The sequence below is a fragment of the Haliotis cracherodii genome, unplaced genomic scaffold, assembly GCF_022045235.1.
Source record: "Haliotis cracherodii isolate W230 unplaced genomic scaffold, xgHalCrac1.p SCAF_14, whole genome shotgun sequence".
NCBI classification, from domain to species: domain Eukaryota; kingdom Metazoa; phylum Mollusca; class Gastropoda; order Lepetellida; family Haliotidae; genus Haliotis; species Haliotis cracherodii.
Genome location: NW_027266269.1, coordinates 22,477,219 through 22,505,110, shown reverse-complemented (window position 1 = coordinate 22,505,110; position 27,892 = coordinate 22,477,219). Strand labels below are relative to the sequence as shown.

General features: G+C 41.9%; 1 protein-coding gene across 1 annotated transcript; it reads left to right on the top strand.

The window, feature by feature from the left end:
- Positions 1–27,776, top strand: LOC139461102 (glycoprotein-N-acetylgalactosamine 3-beta-galactosyltransferase 1-like). Its single transcript, XM_071242627.1, has 6 exons — positions 1–311; positions 12,725–12,760; positions 18,606–18,694; positions 21,377–21,445; positions 22,076–22,737; positions 25,048–27,776. The coding sequence occupies exons 2-6, from the start codon at positions 12,729–12,731 to the stop codon at positions 25,309–25,311; spliced, it is 1,116 nt and encodes a 371-aa protein (XP_071098728.1). The 5' UTR covers positions 1–311; positions 12,725–12,728; the 3' UTR covers positions 25,312–27,776.
- Positions 27,777–27,892: the final 116 nt, after the last annotated feature.

The window sequence follows — 27,892 nt, the reverse complement described above, 5'->3', positions numbered from 1 at the left end:
GAGGGAACGATAGGTTGGGTCGGGCGACGATGAGACATAATTTGGACCATAATTTATGTGCCCAAATGTTCGCCAGAGGATAATAACGAGTGCACAGTCGAGTTCGCTTACGTCCTTATACGTGTAGCTATTGTAGCATCGCTACTTCCTCCACTGCCGTGTCACTGCATGGCCACAATGAACCCCGTCTGATAACGACAGCCTACAAGGGCATGAGTTAGCAAGGAGGCCAGGCGCTGTGATGAGAGACCCATAGATGGCCAATTTTCCACGCCCGTAGCCCAAATGGATATATCGACGACGTGATAAAGGTAATACCGGTCAGAATAATACTCTGTATCTAATTCGTCGAAACATGAACGTTCGTGATAATCCATATTTCCATTTAACATCTAAATTTAGATCTAAATTCGTTTGGATTTTTACGGCATCCGGAAAGATGTCGCCCGGATTTTACCAAATGTGACATTTCTCTTTCGAGCAGAGGTGAAGATCGTTCCTGATTCGGGCGACAAGTTATTTGTTTTGAGCGATGTTTTGAATTCGTGACCAGCTGATGACGTGGTTGCACTTTTATATGAGATGACGAACGGAGACTGACCTCATTTACTTAGCCGGAGGACAAACGCTCTCGGCAGAGACCATACAATTTCTTGATATATATAGGCTCTGCTCTCGGTAGCTGATACATTTGAGACTCGCTCAACCGGAAAGCACCTGGTTAAACTGCATGGTATACTGTGAAACCTGATTTATCCGGAAAGTTCAAATGAAACTGCTCAGATTAACATATATTTCCGGATTGGCCAGTTTCCAAATTAACAAATAGAGTGAATTTATCTGAGTAATGTCACTTGTCTCTACCATATTTCATAAAAGAAATATATTCCACAGTCATGGTGCACACTAGGCTGGTAGCATCACACATTGTAAATACTCAGATAATGGCTTAAAAATTGTTTTAGGAGAAAGTTGTCATTTATAAATGAATGAGATGTTTTACAGTTGTTTATGTGATTAGAGAGATAACTACGAAGTTGTCTTAAATGTCCGGACCGCCTCCGTGGTCTAGTGGTAGAGCGTCCGCCCAGAGAGCGGAAGGTCCGGGGTTCGATCCCCGACCGCGTCACACCAAAAGACGATAAAAGATGGTACTTGTTGTTACCTTGTCTGGCGCTTGGCATTAAGGGGATAAAACAAGGACTGGTCAGCTCGGAGTCAGTATACTGTGTCTGAGTTGGGTATTCATGTTAAACTGCGGCATGGTATCTCAGTGAGCTCGCACTATAAATCGGCATCAGTCCGGACTAGTACAAGCAGCCACACAAACACACACATGTGCATGCACGTCGCTATATGAGTGCAAAAATCTTGGATGCGACGTTAAACACCATTTCACCTCACCTCTTAAGTGTCCGAAGACCCATAACACAGGGATTAGTGATGCATCGGTTACTTCTCCCTGAAATAAATATAACATACCATATTCGATGTAATAAGCGCCCCGCTCTAATAAGCGCCCTAGGCGATATTTGCTAATATATTGGCTAGTGAACAAACCCAATTAGGACCCCTTCCGATTGATCAATGAACACAATACTTATTTATTCCTGTATAATACGCACTTGTGTGTTATATGGATCTTTAATTATGGGCAAATAAATTCCGGAAAAATATATCTGTCATATATAAACATTTCAGGCTGCCAGCTAAACCACGAAATTTATCTTTTAACTCTGTTTTTATTTCACCAAAATAATATTCTAATAAGAGCCCCCTATTTCTAATTTTGAGAGCGCCCTGGGCGCCTATTAAGTCGAATACGGTAATTTTGTGAAGTTCTTGATGACAACATTGAGTCTGTATTGTGAAGTAAGTCAAATGTTTATTGTGTACAAGTAAATGTATATGTACAAGAAGCATTATGTGCCAGGTCAGCACATAGTGTTTGTGAAGTTGCTGCCCTGGAGCACCTGGCTGAATCTAGCTAGACTAAGGGTGAGACCTGTCTTTCGATCATCTCTGGACCAAGGCTTAAGAAATATACCCATGAAGATCCAGGGTAGAATGGGTCTTCAGCAACCCATGCTTGCCGTAAAAAGGCGACTAAGGGGATTGGGTGGTCAGGCTAGCTGACTTGGTTGATGCATGTCATTGTATACCAATTGTATGGATCGATGCTCATGACATCAATCACTGGATTGTCTGGTCAAGACTCGATTATTTACAGACCGCCATCATATATCTGGAATTTTGCTGAGTGCGGCATTAGATTACAAATATAGACAAAGACAAAGATTAAGAAATGTGAAGTGAGATGAAATGGGGTTGAACGTTGCGATCTAGGTACACCATGTCACACGCACACACACCATGTCACATGCACATACATCACATGCACACACACACCATGTCTCACATACACCACATGCACACGTGTACATACACCATGTCACAAGCACTCACACCAAGTCACACACACATACACCATGTCACACACATATACACCACACACACACACCATGTCACACATACACACACCATGTCTCACATACACCACACGCACACGTGTACATACACCATGTCACAAGCACACACACCAAGTCACACACACATACACCATGTCACACACATATACACCACACACACACACAATGTCTCACATACACCACACGCACACGTGTACATACACCATGTCACAAGCACACACACCAAGTCACACACACATACACCATATCACACACACATACACCACACACATACACACACACACACCATGTCTCACATACACCACACACACACACACACCATGTCACACACACATACACCACACACACACAGACACACACACACACCATGTCACACACACATACACCACACACACACACACAATGTCTCACATACACCACACGCACACGTGTACATACACCATGTCACAAGCACACACACCAAGTCACACACACATACACCATATCACACACACATACACCACACACATACACACACACACACCATGTCTCACATACACCACACACACACACACACCATGTCACACACACATACACCACACACACACAGACACACACACACACCATGTCACACACACATACACCACACACACACACACAATGTCTCACATACACCACACGCACACGTGTACATACACCATGTCACAAGCACACACACCAAGTCACACACACATACACCATATCACACACACATAAACCACACACATACACACACACACACCATGTCTCACATACACCACACACACACACACACCATGTCACACACACATACACCACACACACACAGACACACACACACACCATGTCACACACACATACACCACACGCACACACACCATGTCATACACACACACATCATGTCTCACATACACCACATGCACACACACGTTTCACATACACCATGTCACACATACATACACCACATGCACACACACCATGTCGTACATACACCACACACACACTATGTCACACACACATACACCACATGCACACACACACCATGTCTCACACATACACCACATGCTCACACATACCAGAGACACTGCACAAACACACCACATACACATACCACGACACACATGCAATGCCACACACACATCACACAGATGCCACGCCTTTCATGCCATGCCACACACATAAACACCACACACAAATGTACACACACACACACACACACACACACACACACACACACACACACACACACACACACACACACACACACACACACACACACATGAGGGTTGCAACATTAGATTAAAGAAGTCTGTAGTCTGATGATACATATCACTACACACACACACCACACAGACACAGAGGAGGGTAGTGTGCACTCACTCACTCACTCTCACTCACTCACTCACTCAGAGTACCCTGTCACTCACCCACTTACTCAGAGTACCCTGTCACTCACCCACTTACTCAGAGTACCCTGTCACTCACCCACTCACTCACTCACTCAGAGTACCCTGTCACTCACTCACTCAGTCAGAGTACCCTGTCACTCACTCACTCAGTCAGAGTACCCTGTCACTCACTCACTCACTCACTCACTCAGAGTACCCTGTCACTCACTCACTCACTCACTCAGAGTACCCTGTCACTCACTCACTCACTCACTCACTTACTCAGAGTACCCTGTCACTCACCCACTCACTCACTCACTCAGAGTACCCTGTCACTCACTCACTCACTCACTCACTTACTCAGAGTACCCTGTCACTCACTCACTCACTCACTCAGAGTACCCTGTCACTCACTCACTCACTCAGAGTACCCTGTCACTCACTCACTCACTCACTCAGTCAGAGTACCCTGTCACTCACTCACTCACTCACTCACTCAGAGTACCCTGTCACTCACTCACTCACTCAGAGTACCCTGTCACTCACTCACTCACTCACTCACTCACTCACTCAGAGTACCATGTCACTCACTCACTCAGAGTACCCTGTCACTCACTCACTCAGAGTACCCTGTCACTCACTCACTCACTCACTCACTCAGAGTACCCTGTCACTCACTCACTCAGTGTACCCTGTCACTCACTCACTCACTCAGAGTACCCTGTCACTCACTCACTCACTCACTCACTCAGAGTACCCTGTCACTCACTCACTCACTCACTCACTCAGAGTACCCTGTCACTCACTCACTCAGAGTACCCTGTCACTCACTCACTCACTCACTCACTCACTCAGAGTACCCTGTCACTCACTCACTCAGTCAGAGTACCCTGTCACTCACTCACTCACTCAGAGTACCCTGTCACTCACTCACTCACTCACTCACTCAGAGTACCCTGTCACTCACTCACTCACTCAGAGTACCCTGTCACTCACTCACTCACTCACTCAGAGTACCCTGTCACTCACTCACTCACTCACTCACTCACTCACTCACTCAGAGTACCCTGTCACTCACTCACTCACTCACTCAGAGTACTCTGTCACTCACTCACTCACTCACTCAGAGTACCCTGTCACTCACTCACTCACTCACTCAGAGTACCCTGTCACTCACTCACTCACTCACTCACTCAGAGTACTCTGTCACTCACTCACTCACTCACTCAGAGCACCCTGTCACCCACTCACTCACTCAGTCAGAGTACCCTGTCACTCACTCACTCACTCACTCAGAGTACCCTGTCACTCACTCACTCAGTCAGAGTACCCTGTCACTCACTTACTCACTCACTCACTCAGAGTACCCTGTCACTCACTCACTCAGTCAGAGTACCCTGTCACTCACTCACTCACTCACTCACTCACTCAGAGTACCCTGTCACTCACTCACTCACTTACTCAGAGTACCCTGTCACTCACTCACTCACTCACTCACTCAGAGTACCCTGTCACTCACTCACTCAGTCAGAGTACCCTGTCACTCACTCACTCAGTCAGAGTACCCTGTCACTCACTCACTCACTCACTCAGAGTACCCTGTCACTCACTCACTCAGTCAGAGTATCCTGTCACTCACTCACTCAGAGTACCCTGTCACTCACTCACTCACTTAGAGTACCCTGTCACTCACTCACTCAGAGTACCCTGTCACTCACCCACTCACTCACTCAGAGTACCCTGTCACTCACTCACTCACTCACTCAGAGTACCCTGTCACTCACTCACTCACTCACTCACTCAGAGTACCCTGTCACTCACTCACTCACACACTCAGAGTACCCTGTCACTCACTCACTCACTCACTTACTCAGAGTACCCTGTCACTCACTCACTCACTCACTCACTTAGTGTACCCTGTCACTCACTCACTCACTCACTCACTCACTCAGAGTACCCTGTCACTCACTCACTCAGAGTACCCTGTCACTCACTCACTCAGAGTACCCTGTCACCCACTCACTCACTCAGAGTACCCTGTCACTCACTCACTCACCCACTCACTCAGAGTACCCTGTCACTCACTCACTCATTCACTCAGAGTACCCTGTCACTCACTCACTCAGTCAGAGTACCCTGTCACTCACTCACTCACTCAGAGTACCCTGTCACTCACTTACTCACCCAGAGTACCCTGTCACTCACTCACTCACTCACTCACTCAGAGTACCCTGTCACTCACTTACTCACCCAGAGTACCCTGTCACTCACTCACTCACTCACTCACTCAGAGTACCCTGTCACTCACTCACTCACTCACTCAGAGTACCCTGTCACTCACTCACTCACTCAGAGTACCCTGTCACTCACTCACTCACTCACTCACTCACTCAGAGTACTCTGTCACTCACAGGCACATTCTAGTTACCCATACAGGCGTCGAGATAGACTAACATTTAGTCTCTGAAATCTTATATTATTAAGATCATTCTTGACTCTAAAAATAAAATAAAAATTCCCAATGCTGATTGAAAGCTAGCTTGAGCTTGCTACACTTTCTTTTTGTATGAATTTCTAGATTATTTTTTTTTCATAAAATAAACATATTCCACGGTCATGGTGCAGGACTAGGGTTGAGATCGTGTTCTGAGTAATTACTCATGTTCTCATTCACATGGGGTATTGTAGTGTCCCTAGGGTACTCATTACCCTATTACTCTCATTGGTCTCGTGAACCAATGATTGAACTCTTTTGAAAAAAATCTACTTCTATGCATGTAGTTTCTACTTAGCATATGTTCATGTTCTGCCCCCAGTGAGTCACATATCGCATTACCTCACAACACTGCCACAGGCAGCATCTGGCATTACCTTATTCGATGTAATAAGCGCCCACGGCGATATTTGCTAATATATTGGCTAGTGAACAATCCCAATTAGCATCCCTTCCGATTGATCAATGTACACAAGACTTATTTATTTATTTGTGTATAATAAGTGTGTTATATGCATCCTCAATTATGGAAATTAAATTCTGGAAAAATATATCTGTCGTATATAAACATTTCAGGCTGTCAGCATAAACCACGAAATTTACGATCTTTCAACTCTGTTGTCTTTCACCAAAATAATATTCTAATAAGAGCTTCCTTCCGGGTTCGATTCCCGACATGGGTACAATGTGTGAAGCCCATTTATGGTGTCCCCCGCTGTGATATTGCTGGAATATTGCTAAAAGTGGCGTAAAACCATCCTCACTCACTCACTAAACAGGTAAATATCCAGTGTTGTGATATACAGGGTCACGGAATCTCTTCATGAGTAATGTAACGGTTGGTGATGGGTGATTGTAACACTTCACTGGGTCACGGCCGGAGCAGCCACAAGGGGCCAGTCTGCATCTGTGGTGGTTTGTTTCCACATTGCCGACAGGCTGAGTATTGTTTTAGTCGTGGATGGGGGACACAGGTGGCCAAGTCGTCTAAGATGCCGTGATTCGCTGTGCAGAGTTGCGTCCCTTGGGCACGCCAGAAACCTATGATTGTGGGTTCGAATCCCGGTTCGTCCCAATTATGTTTCTAGGTTCGTCAGCACCATACCCGTGCTCGTGGGTTTCACCGAAGTGGTAAACGTCTGAGACCTGCATCACTTCGGGCTTTCCTCCCACATTAAGCTGACACGCCGTGATATAACTGAAATACTGTTAAAAGCTGCCTTAAACACAACTCACTCACTCACTTTAGTCGTGGATTAGTGATGAGCTGACGAAAATGTCTGTTTCAACTGAACACTACTCACGGGGCACCTAGGATCATTCAGCCAGTGGGGTCGTTTTATGATTCATCTTCCCGAGGCAAGAGAGTTAACTGACTATAAAAGTCCAGTTTCCACCCTTGCTGAACTAGGCTGGTATTATGGAGTTACATTTTGGCTGGACTAACAAGTCTATGCATAGTCCAATCAAAAATTCCAAAATGAAATTGAAATCTGGTTCATAAACTGTCGTGCAGATTTTGGTCGATTGCAGGATTTGCAAAACATGCACCGTCAACTCGTTGTCAACAGATATTTTCCAAACCTTTTCATGTTTTTTATAAATGTCTAGGACCTGCATCACTTCGGGCTTCCCTCCCACATTAAGCTGACACGCCGTGATATAACTGGAATACTGTTAAAAGCGGTGTTAAGCCCAACTCACTCACTCACTCATGTTTTTAATGAAGATGCTTGCTTGATTTGATGCACTGCGCGATGTAAGACCCGTTTTATCACAATATAGATCGTGTTTGAAATAAATGCAAGTGATGGAATCGGATTGGTCCATAGCAGAGGCTCAGGAGGGACATAACTCATAATAACCACTGGTGGCGCTACGATTGAGCCCAGGAATTCCAGCCTAGATCGATAAGGGTGGAAACTGGACTTATAAGTCAGTTAACTCTCTTGCCTCGGGAAGATGACTATGATTATGACTGGACTGTGTTCAATCAATTTGATTTTAAAGAGTGTACTGTGTCTGACCCTAATGATATGTAATGGAATCATTGACAACACATGTAAGACCTGAGAGTTTTCAGAATACAAAAAGATCTAAGAACATCTCGGGTAGAATAGATCATTCTTGCTGTTAAAGGCGACTATGCTTGTCGTTAGACGAGACTAACGGGATCGGGTGGTCCGGCTTGTTGACTTGGTTGGTCATAATGTCAATCACTGGATTGTCTAGTCCAGACAGGATTATTATCTGACTATTCATGTGACTAGACTTATATATGATTTAATGGATTATACAGAAAGTTATCAAAACCCAGGGTTACTGGTATTAATAGATTGCGAGAAAGCTTTGGATACGGTAACTAGAACTTTTATCATTAATGCACTAAAATTCTTTCAATTTGGAGCAAGTATTCAAAAATGGATGTCAACATTTTTTAATGGCATGGAATCCAGTGTAGTAGTTAATGGATTTGCAAGTTTTTAAGATATTAAGAAGCTGTTGTCCAGGTGACCCAATGTCGCCATATATCTTTATAATTTTATATAATGTAAAGATTGGCATTTAGACTGGACTAATACAAAGTTTAAACTGTCAGGAATAAACTTTGATGTTGATTTAGATAATATTGTAGAGGATAATTATAAAATAAATTTTGAAAAAATTGAGAGAGAAATGAACCTTTGGACGGTAAGAAATTTGTCCCCAGTGGGTAGACATATGCAGTAAACTACGGTTATAACGAACTCTAAGGGACTACTAATTTTAGTTCGTTATAACCGTAATTCGTTATAAGCATATATACAGCATAACTACAGCATATAGTCGGGACTAAAAAGTTAGTTCGTTACATCCGTTAGTTCGTTATAAGCGTGTTTGTCATAACCATAGTTTACTGTAGTCCTAAAAAAACTCTTATTGTCAAAATTAAATCATGTTTTTTCTACCATACCCAACCCTCCAAAAGATGTGATTGATACTTTTTAGAAAAGATGTATATCCTTTGTATGGAAGGGAAAACTGGATAAAGTGAAAAAACAAATAATGTCTCAACCAGAAAAAAAACATGGTGGAATTAACATGCCAATTATGAAGGATGTGATTGCAACTCAAAAACTTTCATGGATCAGAAGATTATATTGTTATCACTCAAAATGGACTGAGTTGGTTGCTTGCTGTATTCCAAATAGAGAGAGATTATGGTTGGCAGATGCCTCCTATGTTGATGTATTTATTGCTCCAAATACCATGAATTTATTTTGGAAGGATGTTTTGGAAGCTTGGGCATCAAACTTGTCCAAAAAGAAACCGAAAACTGGTCAAGATATCATGAGACAATCTATATGGTTTAATAGTAGAATACAAATAGGAAATAGCCCAATCTTTTATAAACATTGGTCAAGCTGAGGTGTAACGTTCATTGGGGATTTAGTTGATGACAAAGGTAAAATTTATGTATTTGATGCTTTTGTGCATATATATTGAATCAAAACAAGTTATATGGAATATTGTGGAGTTGTAAATGCAGTCAAACAATTTTGTAAGGTGAAGGAATACAATAATTTCATTTCTATATCTAACCATGCAGTCCCAAATAGAAAATGTATCGTGCCATGGATGACAACCTGACCGTCCTGTAGACCCGTCTGCTGCAGGCAACCTAATCTGCCATTGACTATGGAGATGCTGTTTCCCATCTTGTTGGTGTGCCACTGTAAATATGTCGGTATATGCTATACTGATATGAATAATACATATTGAAGATATTGATTAGCTGACTACTGTATTTGTGAATATAATATGAATACCGAATTATATGAATGTCATTTTATGATAAAATATAAAATAATTGCACGAATTAGTGTGATGAAATATAAACACATCACCAGAATTATAGTTTCGAAGGTAATTTAAAGTACCGACATTTACTACAATATCTGAAAAACTATTAGATCTACTCCAGTCAAAGTTGGTATGAGATTTTTGAACAGTCATACATAACTGGATATTACATTTAAAGACAATCGGTGCATGAATAAAAAATCTGTCTATTTAGCTATCACTATATTTCATCAATAACCAGACCTGTTCGTCACGGGTGGAACGAGCATTCATTGAAACAGCCATCTGCATGATGCTACCCCTGCGTCACAGGGCCATATGACACAGTTGAACCAATCAACTCAACTCGAAAGGGTGCACGGGAATCACGCACGCATGAATACGGTGTTGGCGTTGGGCGTCTCAACGTGCGTGATTTCTGTGCACCCTTTCGAGTTGAGTTGATTGGTTCAACTGTGTCATATGGCCCATATATTTTTCAGGTATTGTAGTAAACGTCGGTACCTTAAATTACCCTCCAGACTATATGTGGTGTGAATAAAACAAATCTCTATGATATTTTCTATTACTTTTGGCCATAGACCAAAAGGGACTATAGCCTAGTCCCCTAATGTATAGGGGATTATTATCATAATATAACATTTATACTGTGTTTTCATGTAATAATTAAATCCACAGCATGTGTTTTTATAAGTTATCATGGTGTAATATTTATACAACATTTCATATAATTATAGTTTAGCAAGTAATACATATTTGGAACCAGGAAAAATTCAAATACAAAATATTAGTCGTTTTGAATGCCCGGGATATATAAAATTTTGAGGATATTATAACATCCCTGTTTATGAGATTTGACCCAACTGAAGAACAATAGCGTGACGTCACTGGAGGTTCATAAAAGCAGTGATCCTAACACTTTGACACGTGATATTTATATGTTAATGTTTATTTTGCAGACAAGATTACAAGTACATGTAAGATTACCGTGAAGCAAGGTTGAATTGTCACTGTAGACAGTGTTGATTCGCCGCTGACTGAGTAAAGCCATTGCTCCTGTTTGTAAAATATGAGACACTGATCTGCCCAGAATGAAGTGTAAAGGTTTCGATGGGTCTAGACTGTCATCACAGCGGCTTGTTTACATAGAGACCCTTGAGTCGGATGGAAGTGTGACGGGGAATACAGTCACTGAGTAACAGAATAAATATGCATGCTTGTGACATTTGATCTGTAACTTAAAGCATGCCTACCGCTGTGTAGGATTGAGTTTGAAACACTACTTGCTATGGTTCAAGTTGTGTACTAAAATATGCAGTAATTTAGATCCAATTGAAGAGCTATAAATATGATTCTTCCTTAAATTTGGAAATTACTCTTTTCTGATTGGTCAATCAGAGCTATCAAATGACAATAAACCCCCTCTGATTGAAACAGCTGTGCTAATATTAGAAAGGATCTCCGTCTGGCATGACACATCTTGCCGAGGCAAGAGAGTTAACTGACTATAAAAGTCCAGTTTCCATCCTTGCTGAACTAGGCTGGTATTATGGAGTAAGATTTTGGCTGGACTAACAAGTCGATGAATAGTCCAATCAAAATCGCACACTTAAATCAAAATCCGGTTTGTAAACTGTCGTGCAGATTTCGGTTGATTGCAGGATTTTCACAGCATGTGCAGGGGCGGTCGGGTAGCTTAGTGGTTAAAGCGTTCGCTTGTCACGCCTAAGACCCGGGTTCGAATCCCGACATGGGTACAATGTGTGAAGCCCATTTCTGGTGTCCCCGGCCGTGATGTTGCTGGAATATTGCTAAAAGCGGAGTAAAACCAAACTCACTCACTCACTCACAGCATGTGCACCGCCAACTCGTTGTCAACAAAGTTTTTAATCAAGGTGCTCACGTGATTTGATGCACTTCGCGATGTAAGACCTGTTTTCTCACAATATAGATCTTGATTTTCGATCAGATCCTCTTGCCGGGCACCACCATTTTGTTTGAAGCAAATGCAAGTGATACGAGAGATGGAATCTGATTTGTCCATAGGAGAGGCATAGAAGGGACATGACTCGTAACAGCCACTGGTGCCGTTAGTCCAAAACGAATGGTATACTTGCCCCGGGACATGCATTTCATAACCCACATCGGCAAAGTGCTAGGTGCACGTGCGAAAGGTTCGGGGAACAATTTCACGTGCTTCACACAGGGCTGACTATTACAGTGTTCTCACAGTTGAGCATAGAGTTTCTGAATATCTTTCCAAATACCTTTAACAGAACAATGTTTTTTAAGCATTTTAGGTGCTATGAATGTTGGACATGGTTTAAATAAATTAAATCCCTCCAAGCCGGGATCAAACTTTTTAAATATGACAGTTAGACCCTGCGGGCTGCGCCCTTAGAGATCAAACTGTCAAATTTTAAAAGTTAGATCCCTACTTGGAGGGACCTAATTTATTCTTAATGGCTGACCAGACAAAAACATGCCTGATTTATGTCTTTCTATTTTTTCAGGAACATGCTTAAGAAGATCATGTTGGTGTCTGGAAGGTAAAGTTTCGATAGAGTGCCCAAACGAAAAAAAGAAACCTATTGTATATATTGTAGTAGGTAGTAAGTAGGTTTGTTGTTTAATGCTGCACTCAGCAATATTCCAGCTATATGATGGCGGTCTGTAAATAATCGAGTCTGGACCAGACAATCCAGTGATTGATATTGTGAGCATCAATCCACGCAATTGGGATCAATGACATGCATCAACCATTTCAGCGAGCCTGACCACCCGATCCCGTTAGTCACCTCTTACAACAAGCATAATCGCCTTTTACGGCAAGCATGGTCTTCACGAGTCGTATATATTGTAATGACACTTATGTGGTGACCTAAGGGTCAGAAAGGTCTGCACTGTGTTGTCCATGTCATGAAACTCCATTTACCGTATTCATCGCAATAAGCGCCCCACTTTAATAAGAGCTAAAACAAGGACTGGTCCTCTCGGAATCAGTATACTGTGTCTGGGGTATTCATGTTAAACTGCAGTAGGCGAGCACTATAAATCAGTATCAGTCATTTTTTAAGTCGCATTGACGACTAAAATGGTCTGTAGGTAGAGGGCTGGGACGGGTAACTCATCCCTGACACTGTGAAATAGGGCTGTGATGGGTAACTCATCCCTGACACTGAGAAATAGGGCTGTGATGGGTAACTCATCCCTGACACAATGAAATAGGGCTGGGACGGGTAACTCATCCCTGACACAGTGAAATAGGGCTGGGACGGGTAACTCATCCCTGACACAGTGAAATAGGGCTGGGACAGGTAACTCATCCCTGACACAGTGAAATAGGGCTGGGACGGGTAAATCATCCCTCACACAGTGAAATAGGGCTGGGACAGGTAACTCATCCCTGACACAGTGAAATAGGGCTGGGACAGGTAACTCATCCCTGACACAGTGAAATAGGGCTGGGACAGGTAACTCATCCCTGACACTGTGAAATTGGGCTGTGATGGGTAACTCATCCCTGACACTGTGAAATAGGGCTGTGATGGGTAACTCATCCCTGACACAGTGAAATAGGGCTGTGATGGGTAACTCATCCCTGACACAGTGAAATAGGGCTGTGATGGGTAACTCATCCCTGACACTGTGAAATAGTGCTGTGATGGGTAACTCATCCCTGACACTGTGAAATAGGGCTGGGACAGGTAACTCATCCCTGACACAGTGAAATAGGGCTGGGACAGGTAACTCATCCCTGACACAGTGAAATAGGGAATGGGACGGGTAACTCATCCCTGACACTGTGAAATAGGGCTGGGACGGGTAACTCGGGTACCCGGGTCAGGTGGTTCCTGAGTAGGACCCGGGTACCATAGGACCTCCCAGACCCATGATTAGCCACATGATATATTGTTTAATTACAAAAACACACTATAGCTCGCTAAACCAACACACATATGCACGCACGTGGCCATATTAATCTTGATGGCGACGCTAAACCCTATTTCACCTCACAAGATAAAGCTTCCACTGATAGGCTAGTCTATCACCCACATGTTCCCAGAGCATTGGGTGTGCTGTTGAATACCTGAGAAGTCCACAACAATCATTTATCTGACCATGTGCAAATAGACAGCAGCAACAGTTGGTACAGTGTGTCATGTGATATGATCGACCGTAGTGAATAGACAATTTAACCTTCGGTAACTGTCTGTATCAGCATCCAGTGTCCAGGGCAAGGTTCAACTCGAAGCATAGTTCATATGCTAGACTAACATTTAGTCCCAGAAATAAAGTTATCTTATTGAAAAATATATACATGTATCTACAAAATAAAAAAATGCTCCAAATGTATAGTCCAAGAGATGGGAGTGATGTTTTTCATGTTAGTGGTCCATACAAATAAATGCTTGTCTCTAAGACAAAAAAGGGGGAATTTCATGAAATGACTAAGAATCTGATGGTCCATTTTCACACTAAGGGGGGGCTGAAGTCATCACAGCACTTTTAAAGCTTTATTCTTCTGACCCGTGAAGATCCGGAGTAGAATAGGTCCTAAGCAACCCATGACTGTCATAAAAGGTGGCTATGCTTGTCCTAAGAGGCAACTATCTGGATCGGGTGGTCAGGCTCGCTGACTTGGTTGATGCATGTCATCATATCTCAATTGTGTGGATCGATGTAAATCACAGGATTGTCTGGTTCATACTTGATTATTTTAGACCACTGTCATATAGCTGGTATATTGCTGAGTGCGGCGTTAAACAACTAATAAATGTTATCCTTCTTAGTTAATATATTTTCATCAAAACTATTTTTTTCTTTTAATATTTGGTGTCAAAATAAAGAAAATACAACAAGCTACACAGTCATACTTAAACAGTAAGTTTTTTTAAATAATACTTTTTTTGCAACTTAAATTTAACTTGTTTGTTTTTAACAAGTCACAAAAATTATCAATATTGACACATCCCCTTACTTCACATTAAAACAAGCAAAGAAACATTGCATAAATAATATTTTCTCTAACAGTGAAAATAAGATGTTCTTTTTCTAAAGTTCCATTAAAAGTAATTAAAAAGTTAGTGACCAAGGGAATATTTCATGTGATGACACAAGGGGTTTTCATACATTTTGTTATTTGGAATATTAATCAGCATATATGCACCTAAGATAAGAATCTTCAGTAAATAGGTTATCAGTTACCATGGGATCTGTTAAAAGAAAAAAACATTTCTAAATAAACTTCAGTTAAAGGTGGTATTTTACTGCAGCTTCAATTAACAAATATTACCCATTAGGGTAACTTATAGCACTAACATTGAGAGGTTTCATCTTATTGGCCTACAAATTACATATTCATCACACATGTAACTATCTTTTGAGTTTCTTGTAGTGAATTGAAATGACCGCATTATTGTAAGTACTTCAGATATATTTCCGCTGTCCAAATCTGCATATCTGGAAGCCACAAATCAAACAGTTACTGACCTGAATACACAAGTTACTGACCTATTTGATTGTTGCCTCCGGTAAAAGTCATGATCTTATTCAGTGTGACACAAATTGCTATTTTAGCTATTTACTGCCTTCGTTTGTTCTCGGGGCGGTGGGGTAGCCTAGTAGTTAAAGCGTTTGCAATACGCCAAAGCCCTGTGTTCGATTCCCCATATGGGTACAATGTGTGAAGCCCATTTCTGGTGTCCCCCGTCATGATATTGCTGAAATATTGCAGAGAATGGCGTAAAACCATACTCACTCACTCACTCTAGATGGGTTGCGGGGTAGCCTAGTGGTTAAAGGGTTCACTTGTGATGCCGAAGGCCTGTGTTCGATTCCCGACATGGGTGCAATGTGGGAAGCCAATTTCTGGTGTCCCCGTCATGATATTGCTGGAATATTGCTACAATCGGCTTGAAACCATACCCACTCACTCATTTCCTTTCAATGCATAGTCTTTCCTCCAACATGAAGCTGACACGCCGTGATATACCTGGAATAAAGCAGAATTGCGTCCCCCACTCACTGACTGACTAAAACGAATGTCCAGCTCACATCTTCATGGCACGACAAACATTCATGAAATGACTTTCACTTTGTGTGAGTTCATTGGAGTATGAACCTTCATAGAGTGAGGGCCAAAGTGTACGAACGTCAGCACTGAAATGGGTTGTAGCAAGGATATCCTTGAATTGGCATGCTATCAAACTCTCTGACTTATCCCAATGTATGCTCAAACGCTAAGTTCAAGATTAAAGGGTCTGAATGACGAGAAACAACGCTTCTGTATTTATTTGAGCAAGGGTTTCCTCTGGAATGTGAAAGTAGTTCATAGTCCGTCAGTGTTTACATCATTTCAAGAATACAGTCTCATGCAAAATGTATGAACCTCAAAATGTGTCAGTCATACACTTATGAGCTTCAGTTTTGCAGTCATATGACCGACCTCTCGTCCATTGGAAGAAAACGTCTATCGTGTAATCTTCAAATTTAAAAATTATACCACGTTAATCTTCTTCGTCCGTGTCTGTGTCACTTTCACTGTCTGAACTGTCAAATCAGCATTTATTTTATCTGAATCATCACTGATGGTCACCAGTTGCTTCATGATGTGGCTGGGCATTTGATTAGATTAAAAGATTGGGTATTTTACAACTGCTAGATAACATGATTGTGTAACGGCCAATCGCGAAACTCACTTACCGACAGTTAGAATCGGAAAAGCTTGTGCGACAACCATACTGATAGATGCCTATTGAAAAGAACATCGGGCCTAGTCAATGTACTTGTTGTATCTTAAACAGTCGCTGATTGGGGATTTAAAGAAAATGCCTTTCTTACTATGCTAAGTTTTGCAAACAAAAATAGCTTCCCGGAGAGGGTGCTGCAAGCAGACGCAGACGGATATACCACAATTCACATAGTTTTAAATGATTTAAGGGGATTGTTACAAAACAGGTTTTAAGTTAAAATACTCAGAAACGGGTGGGTAAAAAATATTTGAAAACTCTCTAAAAATACCCAATAACAATGAAAATTCCTGGGTGAAATACCCAAATAACCAAAGGCATATCTAGAGCTCTGACCATCAAACCAAACAATTGGGTATGTTCTGTCTACTAATTTCCAGCCATTTCCTTTTGGTTCATAATTGAACAGTAGTCATTGGTGTGTTAGCATTTCTCCAAACACTTGATACAAAGTTTGTTTGTTTGATCTTTTCCACTAATGTTCCCTGGTGGAACTCTGTCAGGTAGAGCAGTATTTGTTGTGTAGGAACACACTTCAGTTTAAGGATACCAGGGGGCACGGGTGGCCCAGTCGTCTAAGGCGCAGCGATCCGCTGTGCAGAGTTCCGTCCCTGGGGCACAACAGAAACCTATGATTGTGGGTGCCAATCCCGGTTGCCCCGATTATGTTTCTAGGTTTGTCAGCACCATACCCGTGCTCGTGGGTTTCACAGAAGTGGTAAATGTATCACCTGCATCACTTCAGGCTTTCCTCCCACATTAAGCTGACACGCCGCGTTATAACTGGAATACTGTTAAAAGCGGTGTTAAACCCAACTCACTCACTCAATTAAGGATATCAACTCGAACTTGATTTATGTCTGTCGTTTCCTGTCTGGAACAGAAGGCACACACAAACCTGAAGCCAAGAACAATTCTTAATTTCAGGCCTGAGGCAATCTCACGGTATACAGATCATTCTTGTGGTGAAGGAGTGCCTTTTGAAGATTTGGGTGTTTTTTTAAATCTTTTTTTGTTTCATGAGGGTGGGGCTCGTTTTTGGAGCAGAACTCCAAAACCGTTGAATGTTTCTTTCTGAATCTTACAGATGAATGTAGTGGTGAAATGGTGCCTTCAGATGATTTGGGAAACCGTATTCAACGTAATAAGCGCCCAGGGCGCTCTCAAAATTAGAAATAGGAGGCTCTTATTAGAATATTATTTTGGTGGAAAAAACAGAGTTGAAAGATAAATTTTGTGGTTTATGCTGATGGCCTGAACTGTTTATATGCGACAGATATATTTTTCCAGAATTTAATTGCCCATAATTAAGGGTGAATATAACACACGAATGCGTATTATACACGAATAAATAAGTCTTGTGTACTTTGATCAATCATAAGGGGTGCTAATTGGGATTGTTCACTTTTCAATATATTAGCAAATATCGCCGTGGAAGCTTATTACAGCGGGGCGCTTATTACGTCGAATACGGTATATATTTTTTTATCAATTTTTGTTTTAATTACAACAAATTTGACTTGACTGAAAATGAGGGCAGAGCTCATTTCCGGAGCAATCTAGACTTGGCAAATCATACTAGACTCCTTCTTCTTATTGTGTGGCGTTGATATTCCAGTAATGACAATGTTTTTTCCTGCAGGAGACTTGGTGTCAACAAGCGCTTGAAACTATTTTTGCTCCTGTCCTGTGTTCCCACCCTGGCATTCTTCTTGTACGGCCATGACGTTCGTGAGTATGACAGGCAATAACACTGACTACAAAGGATAATTTTTTTATACATTTTTCTGATCATGGTGTTTGTTATCATATGAATGAGATCTGTCAGCAGGGTATATGACATTTATGTGTTACCGGTCGGCGGGGTTTATGACATTTATGTGTTATCTGTCAGCGGGGTAAATGACATTTTATGTTATTTGTCAGCTGGGTAAATGACATTTGTTTGTTATTTGTCAGGGGGGTATATGGCATTTATATGTTATCTGTCAGCGGGGTATATGACATGTATGTGTTATCGGTCAGCGGGGTATGTGGCATTTATATGTTATCTGTCAGCGAGTAAATGACATTTGTTTATTTTTTGTCAGGGGGGTAAATGGCATTATATGTTACCTGTCAGTGGGGTATATGGCATTTATATGTTATCTGTCAGCGGAGTATATGACATGTATGTGTTATCGGTCAGCGGGGTATATGGCATTTATATGTTATCTGTCAGCGAGTAAATGACATTTGTTTATTATTTGTCAGGGGGGTAAATGGCATTACATGTTACCTGTCAGTGGGGTATATGGCATTTATATGTTATCTGTCAGGGGGGTATATGACATGTATGTGTTATCGGTCAACGGGGTATATGGCATTTATATGTTATCTGTCAGCGAGTAAATGACATTTGTTTATTATTTGTCAGGGGGGTAAATGGCATTATATGTTATCTGTCAGTGGGGTATATGGCATTTATATGTTACCTGTCAGCGGGGTTTATGACATGAATGTGTTATCGGTCAGCGGGGTATATGACATTTGTATGTTATCTGTCAGCGGGGTATATGACATTTGTTTATTATCTGTCAGCAGGGTATATGACATTTGTTTGTTATGTGTCAGCGGGGTAAATGACATTTGTTTGTTATCTGTCAGTGGGGTAAATGACATTTGTTTGTTATCTGTCAGCGGGGTAAATGACATTTGTATGTTATCTGTCAGCGGGGTAAATGACATTTGTTTGTTATCTGTCAGCGGGGTAAATGATATTTGTATGTTATCTGTCTGTGGGGTAAATGACATTTGTATGCTATCTGTCAGCGGGGGTTATGACATTTGTATGTTATCTGTCAGCGGGGTAAATGACATTTGTATGTTATCTGTCAGCGGGGTACATGGGAATATTTTTCAATCAGTAACCAATCAGAATCAAGTATCTTAGTGCAAGGTGAGATAAAGCTAGTTCAGGCTTATTTAAGGATTGACTTTGTGTTTTTTTAAGGCTCATTGAGGTATGAATAAAAAAATCTGCTATGCGAATTCTTATAAAAGTTTGTATTCGGATTTTTGATTCATACCTCAATGAACAGAAAAAAATACACAGTCAATGCTTATAATTAAATTCGACAACGTAAAACATGTTCATAACCAAAAACAGTTGTATATATATCAAAACAGACGAAAGTGACGAGATTGATAAACATATCAGGTGTAGGAATACATACTGTGGCATGACTTGAATCAGGTGATCGTTTAATTGATGCACACAACTTGACACGCCAACACAGTCAGTAGCCAATCAACGGAGAGTAGGATCAAAACAATGTCCATAGGAACTGTCAATTAAGGCAAGAGGCGAGAAGAACTGCAACAGTCAGACTGTAACGAACCGGAAGAAATATGTCCGGGAGTAGGCGGCTGTCTCAAATGACCTGGTCAGTTACCGCCAGATTCAAACATTACTTCCCTGAAAACGGGAAAACACAGTTGGAAAAATGATAGTTAGAAGGATTCATCGACATACCACAGTAATAAAAGTAGTGTGCCTCGGTGGACGTGGCTTAATGATATTTGTATGTTATCTGTCAGCGGGGTATATGACAGTTGTATGTTATCTGTCAGCGGGGTATATGACAGTTGTATGTTATCTGTCAGCGGGGTATATGACAGTTGTATGTTATCTGTCAGCGGGGTATATGACAGTTGTATGTTATCTGTCAGCGGGGTATATGACAGTTGTATGTTATCTGTCAGCGGGGTATATGACAGTTGTATGTTATCTGTCAGGGGGGTATATGACAGTTGTATGTTATCTGTCAGCGGGGTATATGACAGTTGTATGTTACCTGTCAGCGGGGTATATGACAGTTGTATGTTACCTGTCAGCGGGGTATATGACAGTTGTATGTTATCTGTCAGCGGGGTATATGACAGTTGTATGTTATCTGTCAGCGGGGTATATGACAGTTGTATGTTATCTGTCAGCGGGGTATATGACAGTTGTATGTTATCTGTCAGCGGGGTATATGACATTTGTATGTTATCTGTCAGCGGGGTATATGACAGTTGTATGTTATCTGTCAGCGGGGTATATGACAGTTGTATGTTATCTGTCAGCGGGGTATATGACATTTGTATGTTATCTGTCAGCGGGGTATATGACAGTTGTATGTTATCTGTCAGTAGGGTAAACATGGTAAATGACATTTGTTTGTTATCTGTCAGCAGCCGACATACCGCAGTAATAAAAGTAGTGCGCCTCGGTGGACGTGGCTTAATTTTTTACATTCATTGGGAAATGAATGCAATAACACGTGACCAATTCAGCTAATCAGAATGCAGGAATTTCAATGAACACAACGAAAATTTAATTATTCCTTCATAACTTCATTTGCTTTTCAAAGATCATTATTTCTCTTCCAGTGATATTTTTGGGCCTGAGGGTCCGCGACACAGCCGGTATAACATGGAATGACTCATCAATGAGGAACAGTAAGTACCCCGTAAGCTTGCTTGTCTGGCGTTTTCCCCACTTGTGAGAATCCATGTCACTATAAATACAATAATCTTGAATGTGTCGTTAAACCACATTTCACCTCGCCTCACCTCACTATTAATAAAGGACTCAACACAAGAAAACGGGATCGGGTGGTCAGGCTCGCTGACTAGGTTGATGCATGTCATCGGTCCCAAATGCGTGGATCGATGCTCATGATGTCAATCACTGGATTGTCTGGTCCAGACTGGATTATTTACAGACCGCCATCATATAGCTGGAATATTGCTGAGCGCGGCTTTAAACGACAAAGAAGCAAGAAAACAATTGGTGAATCTGTCTAGTATATATTATGATTATTTACAAGCCGCCTCATTGTGGTGAAAGCAAGAAACAGATCCAGATGTTTCACAATCACTGGATTGTCTGGTCCAGACTGGATTATTTACAGACCGCCATCATATAGCTGGAATATTGCTGAGCGCGGCTTTAAACGACAAAGAAGCAAGAAAACAATTGGTGAATCTGTCTAGTATATATTATGATTATTTACAAGCCGCCTCATTGTGGTGAAAGCAAGAAACAGATCCAGATGTTTCATGATGCTTCATGTGGTTTCCTTGCAGTTTTGGTGAATGACACAGTTTCCCAAGACTTGCAGAAACGAGTTCGTATTCTTTGTGTTGTCCCTACCACTGTGAAGAACGAAGATACCAAAGTGTACGCAGTGAATGCGACATGGGGATCGCGATGCAACAAAATACTGTTCGTGTTTGTTTACCACCATTCAAGGTTCCATCATATATCACTCAACATCTCGGATGGTCGTTCACACCTGACTGCCAAAACCATGCAAGCATTTAAAGCAGTGTACAAGCAATATGGGGACTCTTACGACTGGATTCTTAAAGCGGACGACGACAGCTTTATTATCATGGAAAACCTACGTTTTCTGTTATCCAAATTTGACCCAAACGATGCAGCGTACATCGGATACCATTTCAAGGTGCTTGCTCACAATGGCTACATGAGTGGCGGTGGTAGTTACGTGATCAGCAAGGCTGCATTGCGATTGGTCGCTGAGAAAGGTTTCAGTGGGGGATGCGCCACCGACGGTAATGATGAAGATGTGGATGTCGGACGCTGTATGGAAAAGTTGGGCGTTAAAGCCTACGTTTCATATGACAAGTTTGGCAGAGACACGTTTCATCCTCAAAGTATTGAACAGCACCTGATCGGCCCATTACCTTGGTATCTCAAGGACTATCCTGCATCACCAATTCAAGCAGTAAGCGTGGACCGGACTTGACAGTAATTTAAGACATACTGTATTCGACGTAATAAGCGCCCCGCTATAATAAGAGCCCACAGCGATATTTGCTAATATATTGAAAAGTGAACAATCCCAATTAGCACCCCTTCCGATTTATCAATGTACACAAGACTTATTTATTCGTGTATAATACGTGTATGTGTTATTTGCACCCTTAATTATGGGCAATTAAATTCTGGAAAAATATATCTGTCGTATATAAACATTTCAGGCCATCAGCATAAACCACAAAATTTACATTCACCATTTACCAAAATGAAATTCTAATAAGAGCCCCCTATTTCTACTTTTGAGTTGCGCCCTGGGCACTTGTTACGTCAAATACGGTGTTAGAATATATTGATGGTTTCTCGGCGTTAGAAATTGGCACTAGTCCTATAGTCATTGCCAAACTGCCCAATAGTTAAGCACTGGTAGAAATTTTTAATTTTTAATGGGTTTTTCTATATGTTATCATTGTAAGGACCAGTGGACTAAAAATGTTAGTTTCTACCGCTGTTTCTATAAGTCATTGAATGCATTGTTGGTTTAGAATTAACTTCAATATTAAATCATTAACACAAAAAGCACTGAAGACGATGGTACACAATCTGTAACATCATTCATTGCAATAATACAACAAAAGCTATTATCCATTATTCTTTTATCAGCCGATCAGGAAATAATAATAATCCGTTAGTGGGTATGACCTAATTCTTAGGTCCTAATGGAAACAAACACTCAAAACTGCATGGTTAGCCAATCAATTGCCATATAATCACAATTTATTTCTAATGTGATCAACACACTCACTATTTGACTCAGTACAACACTGTTGTCTGTTTCAGGGTACAGAGTGATGTCACTGTACAACAGCGTTGTCTGTTTCAGGGTCCAGAGTGATGTCACTGTACAACACTGCTGTCTGTTTCAGGGTCCAGAGTGATGTCCCTGTACAACACTGTTGTCTGTTTCAGGGTCCAGAGTAATGTCACTGTACAACACTGTTGTCTGTTTCAGGGTACAGTGATGTCCCTGTACAACACTGTTGTCTGTTTCAGGGTCCAGTGATGTCCCTTTACAACACTGTTGTCTGTTTCAAGGTCCAGAGTGATGTCCCTGTACAACACTGTTGTCTGTTTCAGGGTCCAGTGATGTCCCTGTACAACACTGTTGTCTATTTCAGGGTCCAGTGATGTCCATGTACAACACTGTTGTCTGTTTCAGGGTCCAGTGATGTCACTGTACAACACTGTTGTCTGTTTCAGGGTCCAGTAATGTCCATGTACAACATTGTTGTCTGTTTCAGGGTCCAGAGTGATGTCACTGTACAACACTGTTGTCTGTTTCAGGGTCCAGAGTGATGTCACTGTACACCACTGTTGTCTATTTCAGGGTACAGAGTGATGTCACTGTACAACACTGTTGTCTGTTTCAGGGTCCAGAGTGATGTCCCTGTACAACACTGTTGTCTGTTTCAGGGTCCAGTAATGTCCATGTACAACATTGTTGTCTGTTTCAGGGTCCAGAGTGATGTCACTGTACAACACTGTTGTCTGTTTCAGGGTCCAGAGTGATGTCACTGTACAACACTGTTGTCTATTTCAGGGTACAGAGTGATGTCACTGTACAACACTGTTGTCTGTTTCAGGGTCCAGAGTGATGTCCCTGTACAACACTGTTGTCTGTTTCAGGGTCCAGTAATGTCCATGTACAACATTGTTGTCTGTTTCAGGGTCCAGAGTGATGTCACTGTACAACACTGTTGTCTGTTTCAGGGTCCAGAGTGATGTCACTGTACACCACTGTTGTCTATTTCAGGGTACAGAGTGATGTCACTGTACAACACTGTTGTCTGTTTCAGGGTACAGAGTGATGTCACTGTACAACACTGTTGTCTGTTTCAGGGTCCAGAGTGATGTCACTGTACAACACTGTTGTCTGTTTCAGGGTCCAGTGATGTCCCTGTACAACACTGTTGTCTGTGTCAGGGTCCAGTGATGTCATTGTACAACACTGTTGTCTGTTTCAGGGTACAGAGTGATGTCACTGTACAACACTGTTGTCTGTTTCAGGGTACAGAGTGATGTCCTAGTACAACACTGTTGTCTGTTTCAGGGTCCAGTAATGTCCCTGTACAACACTGTTGTCTGTTTCAGGGCCCAGTGATGTCACTGTACAACACTGTTGTCTGTTTCAGGGTCCAGAGTGATGTCTTAGTACAACACTGTTGTCTGTTTCAGGGTCCAGAGTGATGTCACTGTACAACACTGTTGTCTGTTTCAGGGTCCAGACTGCTGCAGCCAATTTTCCATCAGCTTCCACTACGTCTCGTCCCACATGATGTACATCATCGACTTCCTCCTCTACAGGGTCTCCATCTATGGGAACTACGACTTGCCAAAAGAACAACTTCAGGATATTTTCACAAAAAAGATCTCCAAGATTAAACACCAAACTGAAGACGAGGTGTTTCCTGTACGTCACTATTTTGCTGCTCCAAACTTCGTACCACAGGAGCATCCAGAATATAACCACAAACGGACATGATCAACACTTGTCTGGCATAAAGTTGACCACTTACAGGCCACTGTCGCATGATATTGTGGAATGTGGCTTTGAGATAACAACAGACAACAGCAAATATTTGCATTCACGATTGAAAAGGGAAAATGTATTTTAGTCTAATCCCATCCCAAACCACCCAGCCCCAGCCCCAGCCCCAGCCCCACACAAACCACACCACTCTGTCCCATCCCCCCTTCCCCCCACAAACCACCCAACTCTGTCCCACCCCCCCCTCCCCCCACAAACCACACCACTCTGTCCCATCCCCCCCTCCCCCAAAAAACCACCATACGCTGTCCCATCCCTTTTCACCCACCCCTACTCTGTCGCACCCCCTGCACCCACCCAAATCACCCAGCCCCATCCCCCCCACAAACCACCCCCACTCAGGCCCATCCCCCAACAAACCACCCCCACAACCCCCCACTCGCACTCTGTCCCAGTCCCCTGCATCCACCCAAACCCATCCTCTCCCCCCCCACACCCCCCATCCTCCCCACCCAGCCCAATTCTCTGAATGGGGATTCCAGGAACAACTGGTAGTTCCATCTGAAGTGAGTGTTCTTCTACCTTCCCTTGAAATGTCAGTGGCACTTAACATGGAGGATGTATGTATGCAAGATATATTTATTTTTAAATTGTTGTTTAAGATCTTGTTTTTTTTTAATATCACCAGAGGCAACATATTGTAATTGTTGTTATTATTAGTTTTGCTTTGTAAGATAGAAGATTTATAACTTATACAAAGTAGATTTTACGGCGCTTCCATCCTGGGCCCGTTCCACAAAGTGATCGAAGCGCTGCAACTGTTACTAGTCCATGTTATAGTATAGGAGTCTTTCCCTCAGCACTACGATAGCTTTGTTGGACGGGGCCCAGGTCTCAAAACACCTCATTACATCGAGTGGCATTATAGCCTATGCAGTGTTTAAAATTGAGCAAAAATTAAAATTGTGAGGATTCCTGGTTTCAACGGGTCCACAGCAAGCGATGTTGGTTCAGGCAGAGACCATATACCGATGGTATACCGGTATATGGTCTCTGGTTTGGGCAATCAGTGATGTGATTTGCTGATATGAGTTTATGTATCCTTTGTCTAGTCTGGAAACCCCAGGAAGTGTACAACTTGCGAGGTGTCCTCCTTTTTGGTGTCCTCAGCCATAATATTGTTGTGTTCGAGAAACACATGTTCATGTATACAGCCGTGAAAATCCGGGGTAGAATAGGTCTTCAGCAACCCATACTTGCCGTAAAAAGGCGACTGTGCTTGTCGTAAAGACGACTATGCTTGTCGTAAAAGGCGACTAACGGGATCAGGTGGTCAGGCTCACCTGACTTGGTTGAAGCATGTCATCAATCCCAATTGCGTGGATCTATGCTCATGGCATTATCACTGGATTGTCTGGTCCAGACTCGATTATTTACAGACTGACGTCATATAGCTGGAATATTGCTGAGTACGGCGTTAAACAACAAACCAACCAACCAACATGTTCTCGTTCCCTGTTCACATACACACACAGTATTATTTACTTGATTTGTGTCCAATCAAACTTATGTGTTGGCATATTCATGTTTAACACATGCCTATGACAATCAGAAAAGATGTACTTGTCTGTTATTTATATTTCAAATTTTTAAATTACTTTGTATGCAAGTAGAGGCTCATGTTACCCAGTAATTTGTACAGAGTTGCTTCCCTTAGGCATGCCAGGAATGATTGTGAGGTCCAATACAGTTTTCCCTGATTATGTTTCCAGATTTGTCAGCACCACACCGTGGTTTTCTCATGGGTTTCACCAAAGTGGTCACGTCTGAGACCTGCATGGCTTGGGGCTTTCCAACCACATCAAGCTGACATGCTTTAATATAACTGAATATGCTTGTCGTAAGAGGCGACTTACCGGATCGGTGGTCAGGCTTGCTGACTTGGTTGATGCATGTCATCGTATCCCTATTGCGTGGATTGATGCCCATGATATCAATCACTGGATTGTCTGGTCCAGACAAAATAAACAAACAAATAATATAACTGAAACACAAATCCAAAAATCCATTCTCGGTCGCCCACTCCCTTGTATAAAAGTATTTTTTCCAAAACCTAGGGACAAAATCGAGCTTAGAATAGAATTGAAAAATAACATGCATTTTTAAGTTGTCCCCCTTACCTGAGTCAGGATGCTCTGGTCGCGAGTCAGCATCATACCATTCCTCGTGTGATTTAACAATGTGGCACACATCTATGACATTCCACAAAGGCTGTGATACAACTGAAACGTTGTCTTAACAGCTTAAAGGGCAAGTTCACACGGAAATGAACCTTTTTTTCTTGTACTTTTTCCACATTAAAAGTGTTAACATAGAAGTGTCATAGACAAAAATATAAAAACATCATATTTAATTAACATATTTTTTGCACTAAAACGATTTATATTTTTCACATTTACCAAGTGTTCTATTTCCATAACAAAAACACCATGGCTTATGTCCCTTGCAATATGACGTCATTGGTGCCAATTGATAAACATTATGACGTCATCATGCTTTGTTAGAGCCGCTTCAC

Excerpts from the sequence above, each read along its gene's own strand:
- LOC139461102 (XM_071242627.1), top strand. The coding sequence starts at position 12,729 with ATGCTTAAGAAGATCATGTTGGTGTCTGGAAG. Across the intron at positions 12,761-18,605 it reads ATCATGTTGGTGTCTGGAAG|GAGACTTGGTGTCAACAAGC; the intron begins GTAAAGTTTCGA and ends TTTTTCCTGCAG. Across the intron at positions 18,695-21,376 it reads CTTGTACGGCCATGACGTTC|TGATATTTTTGGGCCTGAGG; the intron begins GTGAGTATGACA and ends TTTCTCTTCCAG.